This window comes from Fusarium venenatum (assembly GCF_020744135.1).
Source record: "Fusarium venenatum strain MPI-CAGE-CH-0201 chromosome Unknown EDB82scaffold_1, whole genome shotgun sequence".
In the NCBI taxonomy this organism is placed as follows: Eukaryota; Fungi; Ascomycota; class Sordariomycetes; order Hypocreales; family Nectriaceae; genus Fusarium; species Fusarium venenatum.
The window spans coordinates 2,578,735-2,593,889 of record NW_027072129.1 but is presented as its reverse complement, the minus strand read 5'-3'; the positions used below and the strand labels follow the sequence as shown (position 1 = coordinate 2,593,889).

At 48.8% G+C, this 15,155-nt stretch overlaps 6 protein-coding genes across 6 annotated transcripts; 2 read left to right on the top strand and 4 right to left on the bottom strand.

Annotated features, from left to right (window-relative positions):
- Positions 1–137: 137 nt before the first annotated feature.
- EDB82DRAFT_470387 (protein-tyrosine phosphatase-like protein) lies at positions 138–1,030 on the bottom strand (the record flags this gene model as incomplete). The annotated part of the gene is made up of 2 exons (XM_025731575.1): positions 138–463; positions 526–1,030. 2 exons carry the CDS (start codon positions 1,028–1,030, stop codon positions 138–140), a joined length of 831 nt encoding a protein of 276 aa, XP_025590587.1.
- A 1,055-nt stretch (positions 1,031–2,085) lies between these two features.
- Positions 2,086–3,195, top strand: EDB82DRAFT_484302 (60S ribosomal protein eL22). The gene is made up of 4 exons (XM_025731577.2): positions 2,086–2,227; positions 2,322–2,357; positions 2,483–2,679; positions 2,767–3,195. Exons 1-4 carry the CDS (start codon positions 2,213–2,215, stop codon positions 2,891–2,893), a joined length of 375 nt encoding a protein of 124 aa, XP_025590588.1. The 5' UTR covers positions 2,086–2,212; the 3' UTR covers positions 2,894–3,195.
- Positions 3,196–4,659, bottom strand: EDB82DRAFT_484301 (mitochondrial carrier domain-containing protein). The gene is made up of 2 exons (XM_025731578.2): positions 4,277–4,659; positions 3,196–4,204 (listed from the first exon to the last, which is right to left on the bottom strand). The coding sequence occupies exons 1-2, from the start codon at positions 4,413–4,415 to the stop codon at positions 3,336–3,338; spliced, it is 1,008 nt and encodes a 335-aa protein (XP_025590589.1). The 5' UTR covers positions 4,416–4,659; the 3' UTR covers positions 3,196–3,335.
- A 937-nt stretch (positions 4,660–5,596) lies between these two features.
- Positions 5,597–10,647, bottom strand: EDB82DRAFT_422434 (uncharacterized protein; the record flags this gene model as incomplete). Its single annotated transcript, XM_025731579.1, has 2 exons — positions 5,597–5,652; positions 5,703–10,647. 2 exons carry the CDS (start codon positions 10,645–10,647, stop codon positions 5,597–5,599), a joined length of 5,001 nt encoding a protein of 1,666 aa, XP_025590590.1.
- A 2,056-nt stretch (positions 10,648–12,703) lies between these two features.
- On the top strand, positions 12,704–13,620 carry EDB82DRAFT_23551 (uncharacterized protein). The gene is made up of 2 exons (XM_065607281.1): positions 12,704–13,152; positions 13,208–13,620. The coding sequence occupies exons 1-2, from the start codon at positions 13,041–13,043 to the stop codon at positions 13,546–13,548; spliced, it is 453 nt and encodes a 150-aa protein (XP_065465404.1). The 5' UTR covers positions 12,704–13,040; the 3' UTR covers positions 13,549–13,620.
- An 828-nt stretch (positions 13,621–14,448) lies between these two features.
- EDB82DRAFT_470383 (uncharacterized protein) lies at positions 14,449–14,871 on the bottom strand (the record flags this gene model as incomplete). Its single annotated transcript, XM_025731580.1, has 1 exon — positions 14,449–14,871. The coding sequence occupies one exon, from the start codon at positions 14,869–14,871 to the stop codon at positions 14,449–14,451; it is 423 nt and encodes a 140-aa protein (XP_025590591.1).
- Positions 14,872–15,155: the final 284 nt, after the last annotated feature.

Below are 15,155 nucleotides of genomic sequence, written 5' to 3'. Positions count from 1 at the left end.
GGGGGTGATGTCATGGCGTATATCACAGGGCTGGAGATATTACCGTTAATAGTTTGAGACAAGTTGAATTGTTCAACTACCAAAAGAGTGATTTCTTGTGATGATCTCTTCATTCCATCTAGACCAAACATCCAAACCTACCCTCTCAGATTCTTCTTGATGGTCTCAAAGTCCCTGGTCGAAAATCCAAGACCCTTTACGTAGCCATCCCATCCTCCGTACTCGGCATTAACACCCTCAACGAAAGCCTTCCAAAAGGTCGGACGCAGACTGACCATGTTCCAAAAGCCAGGCACTTCAGTATCCTCCACGCCAACGGTTTCCTTGACAAACAGGGTCAGCCGCTCGCGTGCTGGCTCGATCCCGATACGCGACAGCATGTAATCCAGAATGACGTCGGTTTGCTTTGTACCGGCCAGGGTTTGAAGGAGACCTGCCACGACGCCTGTGCGGTCACGGCCAGCTGTTGATGAAAGGAATACTTAGCATAAATCCAAAAACAGCGTAGCTTGATGCTCTACTTACCAGTGCAGTGAAACAGGAATGGCTCTTCCGGTTTGTCCCTGACGTGCTGGAGAATTGCTCGGGTAGTGGGCTTGTACGCCGCTACGACAGCCATCAGCTGCTCTCTCCAAGCGGCACTGCCATCGTCCACAGTGAAACCAGCCGGTATAGGTTGAGGATAAGCAGCGATACGCTCACAAAACACAAATTTGACGCCAGGAACCTTTGGACTTGGGTACGTAGCACGCTCCTCCTTGCTACGTAGGTCAAAGACCGTCTTGATGTTAGATGAGAGCCAAGAGATAGCCTCCGGGTCACCGGCTGCAGAATCGAGCATGCCCGAACGGAAAATACGCCCAGGGTGTATAGCGCTGCCAGGAACAGCGCCGAGGTCGCGAATGTTGAGGAGAGAGCGTGTGGGAATAAAGGGCTTGCTGCTGAGAGCTGCCCTGAGAGGCTCAGGAGGGATAGGACATCGGGCGTCAGTGGCCGAAAGGGCCTCGAGCTCAGCGCGTGAAAGAGACATTGTACGGACTGTTTGTTATTTTAATTTGCAAGGTATTGTCTGAAGTTAAATTTTTTCATTGTTGTTGGGATGGGGAGGCGTGATGGTTGACCAAAGACTGACCTAGCACTGCCAGTTGCGACGGCAGTGGCAGGCATATTATATGCTGCAGTGGCTAAACAAGACAGAAAACTGAAAGAGATTCACAGGCGATGTTTAGCTCCAAGCGAGTAATCATATCACGGTTAATTGTAAGTCGGTAGATGAAACTATATCACGGTCAATCATGAGATATAAGTGAATGAAACTGTATCACAGAACTCGGTGATTGTAGTGGATAGTCGAGAGTCAGTGTGATTATTATCAATCAAGTGCCTGATTTCACCTTTGAAAGGACTATTCTGGGCTGAGTGAGCAAGAAGATGAAGGATGTGATATATGAGTCCAGCAGTCAATCAAGGTCTTGTTGGCTGAGATATATCTATATCTTGAAGGTGGAACTCGATAGATATATCCAGAAATGGTATTGCTACTAGCGAAGAAAAGAAAAATAAGAAAAAAAGTTCTAGATTGAAACATTACCAATATGTCAATTCAATGACCAATAGAAGACGAAGAATTTGTATAAGCCAGCAGTATATAACTACACCATGTCTAATTCTCCTCAGAGGCCAGTAGCAATTGTGCTATATATTGTCATAAAGTCCTGGCAATTCCGAAAGAAGTATTCTGCTTTCCTTTCTTATTCTTTCAAATATCTATCTATATAATTCTGCTTATACATTTAGTCATTGTTTTTCATTCAGATACGTATAACAACACATTGTCCTTTCAGGCAAATTCAAGATCCATTTACAACATCCTTCACCTTTTTATCCACTCAGCGTTCATAATGCCAGCCAATAACTGTTTCAAAAGTCTTGAATTATAGACATTTAGCTCTTCAATCGTTTGCTACCTAATGATTTAATAGTTTTCATCGTACTCAATAATCATTAAGTAAAGGTCACATGACCTCACTGCTGCCCCGCAATTAATCGCAGAGCCCTAATTTTTGCACCCACCACCCGAATATTGCCTCGGAAGAATCCACCAATCTTTCATTTCCTCTCTTTTCTCTCAAGCGCAGGATTAGACTTCTTTGCGACCAGAAACACCACAAGTCCCTCTCTCAGACACCACATAAATCCCAATCCATTCGCAATGGCTCCTCAGGCAGTACGTACATGACACCGCTTTGCTGTTAGGCGCCTCCTCAGTAGAAGAGGTAGCCGAGACAAAAATGCAGTAGGCTAAAGTCATTTTTCAACAGAAGAAGTCGGGCAAGGCCCAGAAGCAGACCAAGAAGGTACGCTATCCGAAATGAAAGAATCGCAGTCAGCCAAATCAACGGGGAAAAAACGAAACGATTTACTCGATGCGATCCCTTCGAAACCGAAACCACCACCGCAATCACTAACTAACACCTCGCAGTACATCATTGATGCTTCTCAGCCTGCCAGCGACAAGATCTTCGATGTCGCTGCCTTCGAGAAGTTCCTCCAGGACCGCATCAAGGTCGAGGGCCGCACCAACAACCTTGGCGACAACGTCGTTGTCAAGCAGCAGGGTGAGGGCAAGATCGAGATCATTGCCCACAACGAGCTTTCTGGTCGTTACCTCAAGTACCTGTACGTTTTGTCTTTGGTTCTCGCTTCGCTCGTCGAAGTTGAGAAATGCAAACACATGAGAATAAAGTACTGACCCTTCTACTACAGGACCAAGAAGTTCCTCAAGAAGCAGCAGCTCCGTGACTGGCTCCGCGTTGTCTCCACTTCTCGCGGTGTCTACGAGCTCAAGTTCTTCAACGTCGTCAACGACGAGGCTGACGAGGACGACGAGTAAACGAAACAAATTGCAATGCATTGCAACGGCGCAGGAATGGATTGGTGAATTGGGAAACGGGATCGAACAAAAGTTTTAAGGACTTGGCCAATAGACCCAGCCATTTGTGTGGCACTCTTTGTGGTGTTCATATTACTGTCTCCTACAAACCTCTGTGAATGTGATGCCATCTAGAGTTGTGAACCATGCCTCGATACCAGGTATTCGCCAGGCTGTTCAATGTGTTATTGCATCGTATCTGTCACAATTGTAGTTCTTCAGATAATATGGGGGCTACTAACAATGTGAAGTCATTCTGGCAATGAGCATTGATGCCAACTCCTATATTGAAATATATAACTTCGGCCAACTGTCGACTTATGAAGAATAAGTCCGGTCATGCCCAACCATATCTTTCCTTCATTAGATATCATTTGATATTCATTCTCATTATTATTCAAACTCATGGCAAGGATCTCATAACGCCCTCAAAAGCAACCAACGCCATTGCATTCGCCGGGAACGCCCTCAAGAAACATGGCACGAAACCTCTCCAGTAACCTTTCCAACTGCGCTCCTTATACACTGTAACTGCCGCATCCTTCCATCGAGGAAATTTTTGAACTCCGTCATTGAGCCCTCCGCCCAGGGGATCAGTCATGATGCGCTGCTTCACCACGTCGCTTGGATAACTCGTCAACCAGAACACTTGAGCACTGAGACCGCCAGCCCAGAAATTCACAGCTGGTGTGCCAAGACTCGTTCTCTCGCGTAGTTGTCGTGATATGATATCGTAACTGCCCCACCAGAAGAAAAAAAACGCTCTGAAGAGAAGTGTCGCTGACAGACCATGATAGACGCCTGGAAAACCGTGGTGTCGGTATATCTTTCGCAAACAATCAATTGGGCCAGCGTATAACCTGTCCGACTTTTGCGCCGCGTATTGAATCTGTAGTCGAGCTTTGATATGCTCAACTGGCGCAGCGATGAAGCTGACTGTCGCACCAGCCAATATGCCTGCGATGCCGTGGCCGAAACTCGGGAGCGCTGTGTGCATTTTTGGTGCTGTACCTGGTGAAGATGAAGTAACGTCTATGCCCAAGGGCTGGACATTAAACACATGTTCTGATAGAAGCCGGCGATAAACAGTCAACGAGCCCAACATGACCGAATCCATAAACATCCATCCTACCAAAGGCGGCGTTGCACCCTTGTAGAGCCCACGAAAGCCCTCATTGCGAACAGTCTGCGTAACACATTGGAGAGGTCCTTTGAATCGACTTGGGTCTGTTGTTTGTAGCCGGACTTTGATAGTATCGAAAGGATGACCGACTATTGTAAAAGATCAGTCTGGTTGATATTCAGGCTTGCGTCATGATGCGGGTAGATGTGATATTTGCTTACCAGATAGCTTAGCTATACCGCTAAAGACTCCCGCAATGAATCCTTTATAATCATTCGTCTTCTTTTTCGGTTGACTCTCTTGCAATTTTAGGGACGCTGTTTCTTTGATGCTGTCCTTCGTTTGCACGTCTGTAGCCATTGTGTATCTCGACGACTCTTTTGGAGTATACTCGTCACCACTAACTTTTGTAGTAACAGTGGATAATCGCACTTGTGATGAAGGAAATATGAACACAAGCTCAATCTTGGAGGTTATAATACCTCGGCGTAATAGTAGGATGAAAGATATATTGCGAAAGATAACACTCGAAATGGGAGGAAAGTTCAAAAACTTCTCGATTCAGAGGTCAAGTGCTGACGATTACAATATTTTGGATATCGACTGTTCGTTATTCGCCGGGTCCGGGGAAGGTCCCTCACTAAATAAATTACAATGCAATGGGCCTTGACACCGGTCGTCGGAGGCAGGGACATGTACCTGGAGGCTCTAACCTCCTCTAAAAGATCTTGTGCATTACAGCGTCCGGAGTCTTCTAGCTTCCCCGGCGAAGATCCGTCTCAGTAGTACAGTATCCATCCAAATTGAACTGAGGCCGATCCTATGCGTGTCAACTTAAGTCAAAGATTTGTATTTCTGTTTATTTATAGTTGCCGACTTCACTTGAATTACAATAAAACCTTAGAATATTTGGAGTTGATATCCAGTCCGGACTCATATCAGTTGATTCTCATATGGTAAGTGGTATCTATCTCGCAAAACTAATAACTAAACCTATCTAACTTCAAATATGTCCACGCACACTCATAACGACTTGTGCTTGTTAGTTACCGTATGCCTGCCCTTCCCCTTTCCGCTCATAATATCCAGTCCAAACAGAAAAACAATGTTGCCCGCAAATCAAACCATTGACGTATCGCTCTGCAATTGGAAAGCCATGTCGTGTCGTCGTCAAGAAATGAAGCAATAGCCCCTGATGCAAATGCGTACCTTTTTCCTTCCTTCGCTTTTTTTTTTTTTTGATATTTTGCAAAACTCAAGTTCCTCTTGGTTCGTCATTAAATCCTACAACGGACTGCTTGGCCGTTATTTTTGCAGGCCACCCCTTCCCTTCACTCTATAGCTTCTTCATCTTCTTCCGATTGAAAAGTCACTCAGTTGAAGGCCGTTTCATATCCATATAATCTTCATACAGTTGACACATATTGAAAGCCTACGCGTGGTAGGATGCAAGATTATGCCAGAAAAGCAAAAGCGCCGTGTCATTCTTCGACAAAAGATCAATATCCCGGCAACGGTCGGATGCCACGGTGAGCCCCTTTCTAAAAGGTCTCCGTATCATCCGTGTTGTGGGAGGTAACACTACCGAACGTGTCTTCTTCTCAAGTTAGTCAATTATCTTGTTGTATTGTTCATAATTCAACTTACCTCGCTTGCGTCGGCGAGATTCATCCTCGGGGCTCTTGGGAGTCATGGCTCGAGGACCACTGGGTCGGCGGGTAGGAACACCCAAAGCAGCGTTCAAGTTGCGGTTCTCAGGCTTGGGACTGCTTGTGTAGTTGCTGAAATGGGTACCGCTCATTGTGGCATAACCACTCTCATCGCTTGGGTGTGGTGCAGGGCTGCCCTTTGCCAGCTTCGAGATACGGCTGCCTCTTTGTTGAGGAGACATAGCTGAAGGGCTGCCGGTAGGCTCAATGGGCTCCTTGGGAGGTCGAGGAGGACCAGTTGGGGATGTTGTCCAGTAGGCTGGGTCCTGGGGAGCACCTGTAGATGATGCCTGGCTGTATCGGTTGGTGTTTTGGCCCGCCTGATTGAAGCTGGATACCGAACCACCCCAATCCGCGGATCTGGGTGTCATCGGGACATTGTACTCCTGAGCAGAGAATTCCAAGGCATTGCGGAAGCGCTCCGTCTGGCCCTGTCTAGGCTGGGGGTGTTGAAGGTTCAAGGAGTTTCGGTGAACCTTGTACTTAGGAGCATCACCTGGGGTACGTGAGATTTCACGTCGGACAGGTGCGGGCAGGGCAGCACTGGGTGCCGTGGGAAGCTCTTGTTGCTGAAATCCAGCAGGAAGTTGGTCATCGTAGGGGCCATGGCTGTAATCGCCATCGTTGTAAGAGCCCAGGCTAGAAGCAGAACGCGAGGGGGGGTAGTCGTCGTACTTGACTTCCTCTTTGCCCTTGCCTTGGCTGGAAGCCGTCGTTCCAGACCATCTAGAAATCTTGGGAAACCAGCCAGAAAGGCCAGATTTGTGCTTCTTCTTCTTCTCTGTTGTGCGAGGGGTGTTTTCATTACTCATTGGCTGGGGAACGTTGGAGGGCTGGGGAGGAGTGTCAAGGGGAACTGAGCTGCCGCGCTGGAAGCCCGATCGCTCTGGCGTCAGCATGTTGGGGTTGCTACGCTCAGCGGATGGGCTAGGGTGGTCGTGCTCGTATTCATCCTCATGCTCAGCCACAGTGCTGATTCGATTGTCAGAGAACTTGCGCTCGCCTGCTAGGCGAGTTCTGGAGTTGGAAAGAGAGAAATGTCCCGATTGGCTGGGGGTGATTGTTGAGTTGCCTTCAGGCTCATAGCCTCGGTCTTGCTCGAAGTGGCCCTCAGGCTGCAAGTTGTCAAAAGAGGGACCACGACCACCACTGGTGGAAGGAGCTTGAACGGTGCCCTGGATCTTGAGATCATCGACCTCGCCGAGAATTTGCATAAGAATCTCCTCGATGCGCTTGAAGTCGCTAGTACCCTTGTTGCTGAGACCTTGGAATGCTCGCTTGAACAGGTTCTTCTTTGCGGCAGCCTCGTTGAAGGTGTCGATCTGGGAAATACTCTGAACTGATCGGGCACCAGGGTAGGGGCGGGGGCCGTTGATAGCCTTTTGGAGCTTCTCGGTGTTTTCACTGCCGGCAAAGATGACATCGTCGCTGGTGTCCTGGACGAGGTTCTTAAGTTCGTTCATGGAAGAACGCATCTCGATGGCTGAGTTCATAAGTAGTGCCACAATCTCGGTGTCTCGAGCAGAGCGCTGAGCATCGCGAACCATGAGGTGCTGCATCAAAGACACGATGTCCTTGTTCTCAATACGGTCGATTCCTTGGCCAGTGGCCGCATCGAAGAAGGGCGAGCCCATGCCTTGAGACATGCCACTCATGTGACGGGCGTCCTTAGGGGCGTAGAAGGGATCCTGGCTAGCAGCATTGGGAGATCCGGGCAGAGACATGTGCAGAGCCTTGGTGTTGGGCTGTAGATCGGGGGTTCGATTGTTGCCATTGGACATGTAACCTTCGTCATACTTAGGGTTGTAGCCAGGGCTGCCGGTATGGTATGGAGCTCCGAAGCCACGAGCTGCCATGATGTTGTCGTTCAGGGCTGGGTTAGCAACGGGGCTGGTGTCCTCGTATGGGTTGGTGATAAGGGTGTCTCTCTTGCGATCGTCAGAGGATCGCTGCCACTCGTCTTGGTCTTGGCTGGCAGCACTCTCAGCACGCTGTCCGGCGACATTTCGAGGCGTAGGCGTAACTCGACCCTCTGAAACATCATCGTGATGCTCACCGTCTAGACGGTCTTGCACGACTGAAGGGTTGGTTTGAGCATCATCATCTATGTAGCCAAACTCGGGCATGGGATTGTTAAAGTCAGGCAAACCACTCGCGCCCAACTTGGGTGAATCATCGTAGGAAAGACGGTCGATGCTATGCGCGGGAGTGTTGCGAGGTTCGTGGCCTTCCAATGTGCGCTCCTTGAAGGACTTGTTTCGGAAGACGCCCGCGCCTTGGTATTCCTCTGGCTCCTCAGTAGCCGACTGCTTCTTGCCCTGTGCGGCTTTAAGAGCTGCGACAGCGCCAGTCGCAATAGCCACTTCAGAAGCGGTGGGAGATCTTGCCCGAGCTACCTTACGGCCATGGTCGTCAAGATCATATTCGGTGAATTCTTGAGACTTGTTAGACCTGGCACTGGGTGTGGCATGCCTCTCGGGCTCCAACTCGCTGCCGTCCATATATTGCTTGTCGGGGCTAGCACCGCGGCTGCTGTAGGTTCTTGACTGATCGTCATAAGACAGTGCTGAATCACGGTGAGCGGGGTAATCGCTGTAAGCAGCACTCAACATGGAAGGATCAAGCATAGATCCGTCAATCAAGGAGGCAACTGCTGATTCTGGGCCCATAGGAGGGTGAACGACGTTCGGGTTGGCAGCGATGCCGCGCACAGCCTGTCCAGCTGCAACCTTTTCCAGCTCGCTGTCATCGGTATAGGTAGAGTTGCGGTAGTTCATGCCAGACTCGCGAGGAGACATGTGTTCAAGTTCCCTCTGCTGCAAGGAGTTGAGAGAGGGAGTTGATCGACTGTCACGACGATCCCCAGACTGCTCATAGTAGGCGGGGCTCGTGGAGTGCATGCTCCTTGAATTGCGAGGATGATACTCGCTGCCTCCCTCGGTATAGCCAGAGACGCTGGGAATGGGGCTGAGACCTCGGGCACCAGCCTGGTAAGGGACATATTTCAGAGGGGGAGGAACATCCTGAGTAGCGAAGTAAGAGTTGTCATATCCACCTTCGGGGTAGTCATTGTCAGAAATATCTTCTTCCTCATACTGACCCTGGCGCTCAAGAGGATGCTTCTGACCATACTCGTCCGGTTCGTACTCCTCCACGTAATCTTTCTGGCCTCTAGGAAGAGCTCTTAGGTCACCTTGTGATACGTTGGCGTGCGAAGTAGATAATCTGTTGTCGATATTTGAAGGCGTCGCTGATGGTGTAGGAGTTGAGTTTCCAGAGACATATCCACCAGGGACATTCTTGATGGGGGTGATTTCTTCACTGGCTGACTGAGGTCTGTCGGTATCGGCAGATCGGATGGAAGTCCTGGTCATTTCCGAAGGATTGATCTCACTCATGAGGGGCATTGGTGGCTGAGGGACCACGTGATCATCTTCGTACTGGTCCGCATAAGGATCACGACTCATAGCACGGCTATGAGTGGATTCGGCTCTCCGGCGGCGTCGCTCTCTTGGCTTTCGGTCGCCTTGTGTGCTATCAGATAGAATAGATGAGGCGAAGCCGGCGGCAGCGGCACTAGCCGCCGCCCCCTTAGCCATGTCACGCTTGGGAGCAACAGAATCGTTCTCATATTGGCGGTAATCATCCTCGACGGAATCTTGGCTCAAATCAGAGTTAGCCTCGAGGACATGACGAGCCTCTCTGTTACGCCTATCCTTTGATTCATGTCGTTGAACTGACGACCGCCGGCGGTCGGGTGTCAACTCGTCTTTTGAAAGTGATGTGCCGGATGAAGTGAAGGAGTCCCGACGACCCTCTCTCTTGCTGGTTTCCCGCTTGAGAGCATTTAGTTCGGGTAATATTAGTCGACGAATAGCGTCTTCGACAGTTTCGAGCAGCTTTGGATTGTTGATTGATGATTTAGAGACATCTGATCGTGAGGAATGCGCTGCGTGTGTGCGGTGGCTAGGGGCCAGGTGAGATGCTGAGACATTCGAGTCAAGACCTGACACATTGGATTCCAGTTGTTGGCTTCTGCTGGAGCGACGGCGATGGGTTTTAATAGGTTCCTCCGTCCTCTCAGAAACGCTGCTGGTTCTGCTCTTCGGTCGACGTTTTCTGTCTGATATCGACTTGTCCCTCGACGAATGTGTTGTGGAAACCTTTGACCTATCTCTAGTTCTACTCTTACGATTTCTAACCTCATCTGCTGCATCTCTCGCCATTGCGTGAGCACCAGCGGCTGTGGACATATCCCTTGTCCCTGTTGGGCTTTCTGCCTTGGCGTCGGTGTTGTTACCAGTACCGTCAAGGAAGCTGTCAGATGGGATGGCGGAGATTTCTGAGGCGTTGACGTCGTACGTCTCTGAGGGAATCAAAGGGCTGGCTGGTCGTCTACGTCTATGACTGCGATCAATCTCAATGTCAATTGGATTTCTCGAGACGTTAGACTCTTCTGTGGCGGAGGCGTAAGAGTCCATGCTTTGACCGTCGTCTGCGTCAAACTCAGAATCGCCCAAAGGTATCCGTCGAGTCACAGAGGTGTTACGGGCGCTCTCGGTGACTTGGATGTGATGATCAGATCGACCTCTCTTGGAAGGTGTGAGGCGGACACGGACGCTGGGACGGCGCTCGCCTGTTGAACCGACAGTGGACTTGCCTCCTTCGAAGTATTCGATGAGCAAAGAGGTCTGAGATTTGCTAGCCTTGTGTCCACGGGTAGCAATGGTGACGGGAGTTCCGTCTTCGGGGATGGAGTATGAGGACTTTTCGTCGCCGGGGTTCACCACATCCGCCGTTGATGTGAGGTCGGTGGGCGTGGTATTAGTCTCGGTTTCGGTGGGAGCGGGAAGTGGAAGAGATTTTCTATCAGATACACCCATCGTAAATCTGGTGAGGCTCTTAAGTGGAGGTGTTTCGGGGCCCTTTCTTCCCAGGACTGCGATCCGGATCGGATGCAGAGAAACACCGGTGGGAGAGGAGGGGGTTGGTTGATTAACGGATTGATATCAAGCAAGACATGCGGAAATCAAAGACGCAGCAAAGAGTGTCTGGGTACAGAGGTCAATGTCCGCGATTCCAAGGTTTAACTGAGCTGAGAAATAACGGTGTAGGCCAATGGCATGGGGCTATGAATCGCCACCAGCGTCGTATCGACTCATGAAGCGGAGAAGGATGGAGTTGAGAGACTTACACACAAGCGACCCGATTAAAAATAAGGAAATAAAGTTGGAAGCGTTGACCGACAATGTATCCTTTTCTATCCTATCCTATACAAAGGACAGACAGGCAGGCAGGCAGATAGAGAGCCTCCTAGTGAAGTCACTATGGCTAACTCGATAGTGACCTCTCACTGCAGAAAGCCCTTTCCTTTAGGTTTCCGAGGGAAATTCGAGAAGGGGGGAGATTTGGGGGAAGAAGGGTTTGGGATGCGACGACGTGCGGCGTGGTCGATGGTAATGGTAATGGTGTGAAGAGTGTCTCCCAGGCTCATGGGGATGTGGATCCGGTAAGGTAGAGAGGAGGAGGTCAGGTTCTGGCGGGGGGCTAGAAAAAAGACGGGGCTAACAAAGTTGCCCGCAGCAACGCCAAACAGGGATCCAAAGTGGAAATGGAAGCGGAAGTATTACCTCTATGAACAGGGAATATGGGCAATATTCAATGTTGGATTTGTTGGAAAATAGTAAAGATCCCAGAAAACCGGACAGAAAAGAGAAGGAGGAAAACAGAAATCTAGGTCTGATTAGGAAAGGGGAACAGGGCAATCAATTTAGGTGTACCGTATTCGAGGGGATACAAGGGATAGAGGAGGCTGGGAATAGGATTTGGAGGCTGGGAAAAGAAGAAAAAAAACGGGTTGATGACAGTAAGTACAGAGTAAGCTGGGCTGGCCGTTTTGGCAATTTTGGTAATGAGCAAACTCAATTGCTGAAGCCACTAAAACAGATTATGATTGAGGTTTAATTGTTTTCGATGGTGCATGAAGTGTGAAATGCTTGGAGCGCCAACTTAAGTTGTAGTCTATAATTACAGCGATTTAGAGAGCCAGGCGGTGGGACTAGAGGTCCATCATGTCCAGAGGTCCATCATGTCCAGAGGTCCATCATGTCCTCATCAACCTCATATCTTTTCTTAATTGATGGGGTTTTCCTTAAAGTCTGATACCTTGATATCTTTTCTTAATATTATTTCCCACTTTCTCTCATGTCTACAAAAACCATATCCATCATTATTCACACAAAAGAACTGCTGTCCTGTCCTGTTCTAGGTTGGCGGCTGGGCCCTTGAGATTTTCAAGCTAGTGTCTTGGGTGTGATGAGTTGTCTCTGCCGAAGGGGGGCCTACCCAATAGCGCCGGCCCGCCGGGATCACACTTAGCTCAACACGCTATGCCCGTGGTTTCTCTGCCAATGGACGATCTTGAGAGAAGAATGAGGACATGCAGGAAACAGAGACTGCTTGCTGCAGGCTCAAAAGAAAAGCGAGGCCCGACCAGTTCGTCGTGATCCTGACCTACCCTGTCTGCCTGCGTGTGATGCGATGCGATGTGACAACTCTCACCATCCATCACATTTTGTTACTACCGAATAATAAGCAATAACCATCCTCTGTGGCTATCGAAAACAGGTATTCACAACTAGCGGTCTCCAAAGTTGCTGAGTAGCTTTGCCACGACTGACCACCAGCCTCTCTACTCCTGTATCAAACGGACCGTTGGGCTGCCACGATAATCTGATACAAGACGATTCATCTTTGGTTTCCCATTCGAATCAGGCCCCAGTAACAAATCCATCATCGTGCTCCATTTTCCCCAACCTCTCGCCTCTATCCTTCCCTCGTCCCTCGCTTGATCTGATCCACTCCGTCAATCATCAACCCAAACCCTGGTTCGCCAATTAATCTTCGGCTCAACGCCACGGCTCAAATCTGGCGGCTGGGGCGTCCGTGTCCTGAAATGCGGCGGAACATCATTCGGGAGAGCCTCATTATTCGGCAAAATCACGCATACCCTCATGTGACGAGGTTATCCTCTGTTGCCGTTAAAGGAACAATTACCCATGAGCAGCGCTTAAGAGATTTACAATGAATAGTTACGTACTCAAGCTGATCAACTCTCTACTCCACTCATGTTTGATGAGTAGGCTGTAGGGCTGAAAGTCTCAGAGATTGAGCCGACAGTCCTCACCTGTAAAACATTGCATTCCTGATACTAGATTTCACTTACAGATACAATGTGGAATTTCAAAAACACATGTAGAGACAAACTACAGCACAGATGATCGTCAGTTCTAAACGTGGTGTTTTAGAATGTCCGTCTCCAACACCAACTCAATTCAGCTCCCATGTCCCTGAAGATCATCAAGAATTGGATTTCTCTTCCGTACTTGGTAACATCAGTGAAATTCCAAATAACTAATCCAAAGCTATTCTAAAATGGGACAGCTTCGATCGAGCACTTCCAGCCTCCCCGTTCTCGTATCTTCAGGGCAAACTTCCGGCTCCATATACTTGGTTACGCCCCATATATCCTCTTAACCACTACGAGCTTGTACCGGTGCGTTTTGTTCCACTGCAAACAAACATTTTATCAAGACGAGGCGAACTGCGCATTCGGATATCTGGTCCTTTTCGTGCAAACTGCATCGGTGGGTCTCCCCCGGCGAAGGCCAATATGCAGGACACATCAGAACACATGGTATATCCTTGAAGTATCAAGCCTGGTACAACAATCAACTGCTTGTCTCGTTTTTCTCCTGATTTCACTTGTTTCCTCAGCTTTCTAGATGAAGTTAGGTTGTTTAGCTAAGAGTATCCAACATGACTCTGTCCGTCGTAGTGTAGTCCTGATGTTTGCAGCAAGCCAAGCCAAGCCAACGACAAGCCATCAAAACTCCATTCCATCTTGATTGGCCTCACAACAACAAATATCAGACCCTATCAAATAGGCCGAGTGCCTGATTATGGTTCCTGGCTAGCGATATTATCGCCATGGGCCTAGTCAGCATGCAACGAGTTGCTATCACGTTACTTTGTACACTGAGACGCACTGAGTTTATGGCCTTGATCAACGCCGTGAAACCTTGTGGAAGATCGTCACGACATCTCCAGTAACACCGACCTCGAGCCCTGCAGCCAACCGGGTATCTTGAGGCCAATCGTGTAACCTGTAGACGACCTCGTATAGGACTTGATTCAGATGGCTTGTGAGATGCATATGCCCATACGTTCATACCATACGTTTCATATTTCTTCACAATTTGACAGATTTACTGTTGCCAATCCAATATTGTAGAACATGTAAGTTCCAATTGGGGCTAAATATAGGAGCATAGGAGATTGCTCATCAATGACGACCAACATGGTCAAACTATGATACAACGCATGATGAGACACGATACTCGACCGATCGAGAAACCTCTGTCATCTGAGACATGTGACGTCTGTGCTACACATGACATGTCTATTTTGGCAATCAGCCATGCTGAATACCAATTCACGGATATCAGTATGTTCGAGCCCGATACAACGAGTTTGGTAGTATAATTCATTCATTTCAATTACCAGTAAGACTATCCAACTCCTAACTTCCTTGCCGTACGCGTCCCAAATCCATTTTACTCCCCATGATGCGCAGAACTCCATACATCAACCAGCCCAAAAAACATACTATAAAGGGATCATAATCAAGATCTCCGACCATCCGTCACAAGAGCTGGTGGCGGTTCAAAAGGATACTCGGGTGGACTGCCACCAGCTTCAAGATCTCTCAGTTCCAATAGATCCTGCCTCTCCTTCTTGCCATCATACGGTGGCGGCGCCTGTCCAAGCTCGTTCAGACCTTCCTGAGACCTAGTGCCATTCCATAGGGCTCCGCGATTTGTTGTTCTACCGCCACGAAGTCCCGAATATGTGGGTGTTTGGGGATTTGAGCTGGGCCATTGGTTTCCACGACGGCGGCGCCGACGTCTGATTTGGATGACAGTTGCTGTCAATCCAAGGATGAGGATGACGAATAAGGGGATGAGAGCCCAGGCGAATGGTTCTTGTCCGAAGTTGAAGCCGTCATCATTGGCATCGTTGGAATCGTTAGAGTCCCCAGTTGCCATCGCAAGGGCAGAGTCGATAGTGATTTAGGCAGAGTGGCGATAGATGGACCTTTGGGTTGTCGTAGAGACTAATACTTGCATATACCTCTCAAGTATGTATATTGATCGTTGAAAATAAGTGGTTTCTCAGTGGTATTAGATAATTATTTGTGAAACCTGGGGAATCAAGAATTAAATAACGAATAAGTTGCAAAGTTGTGAGGTCAGAGACTTTGATAGGGTGTCGTCATCAGAGCAACCATCAGAGTGTACAAGCGCAAGGGGAGGGCAACCATTTGTATTTG

Bases quoted from the DNA above. Each gene is read 5' to 3' on its own strand.
- EDB82DRAFT_484301 (XM_025731578.2), bottom strand. From the start codon at position 4,415: ATGGCTACAGACGTGCAAACGAAGGACAGCATCAAAGAAACAGCGTCC. The intron at 4,205-4,276 runs GTAAGCAAATAT...CTTTTACAATAG, and splicing joins CGGTATAGCTAAGCTATCTG to TCGGTCATCCTTTCGATACT.
- EDB82DRAFT_23551 (XM_065607281.1), top strand. From the start codon at position 13,041: ATGATCGTCAGTTCTAAACGTGGTGTTTTAGAATGTCCGTCTCCAACA. The intron at 13,153-13,207 runs GTAACATCAGTG...AAAATGGGACAG, and splicing joins GGATTTCTCTTCCGTACTTG to CTTCGATCGAGCACTTCCAG.
- EDB82DRAFT_484302 (XM_025731577.2), top strand. The intron at 2,358-2,482 runs GTACGCTATCCG...AACACCTCGCAG, and splicing joins CCCAGAAGCAGACCAAGAAG to TACATCATTGATGCTTCTCA. The intron at 2,680-2,766 runs GTACGTTTTGTC...CTTCTACTACAG, and splicing joins GGTCGTTACCTCAAGTACCT to GACCAAGAAGTTCCTCAAGA.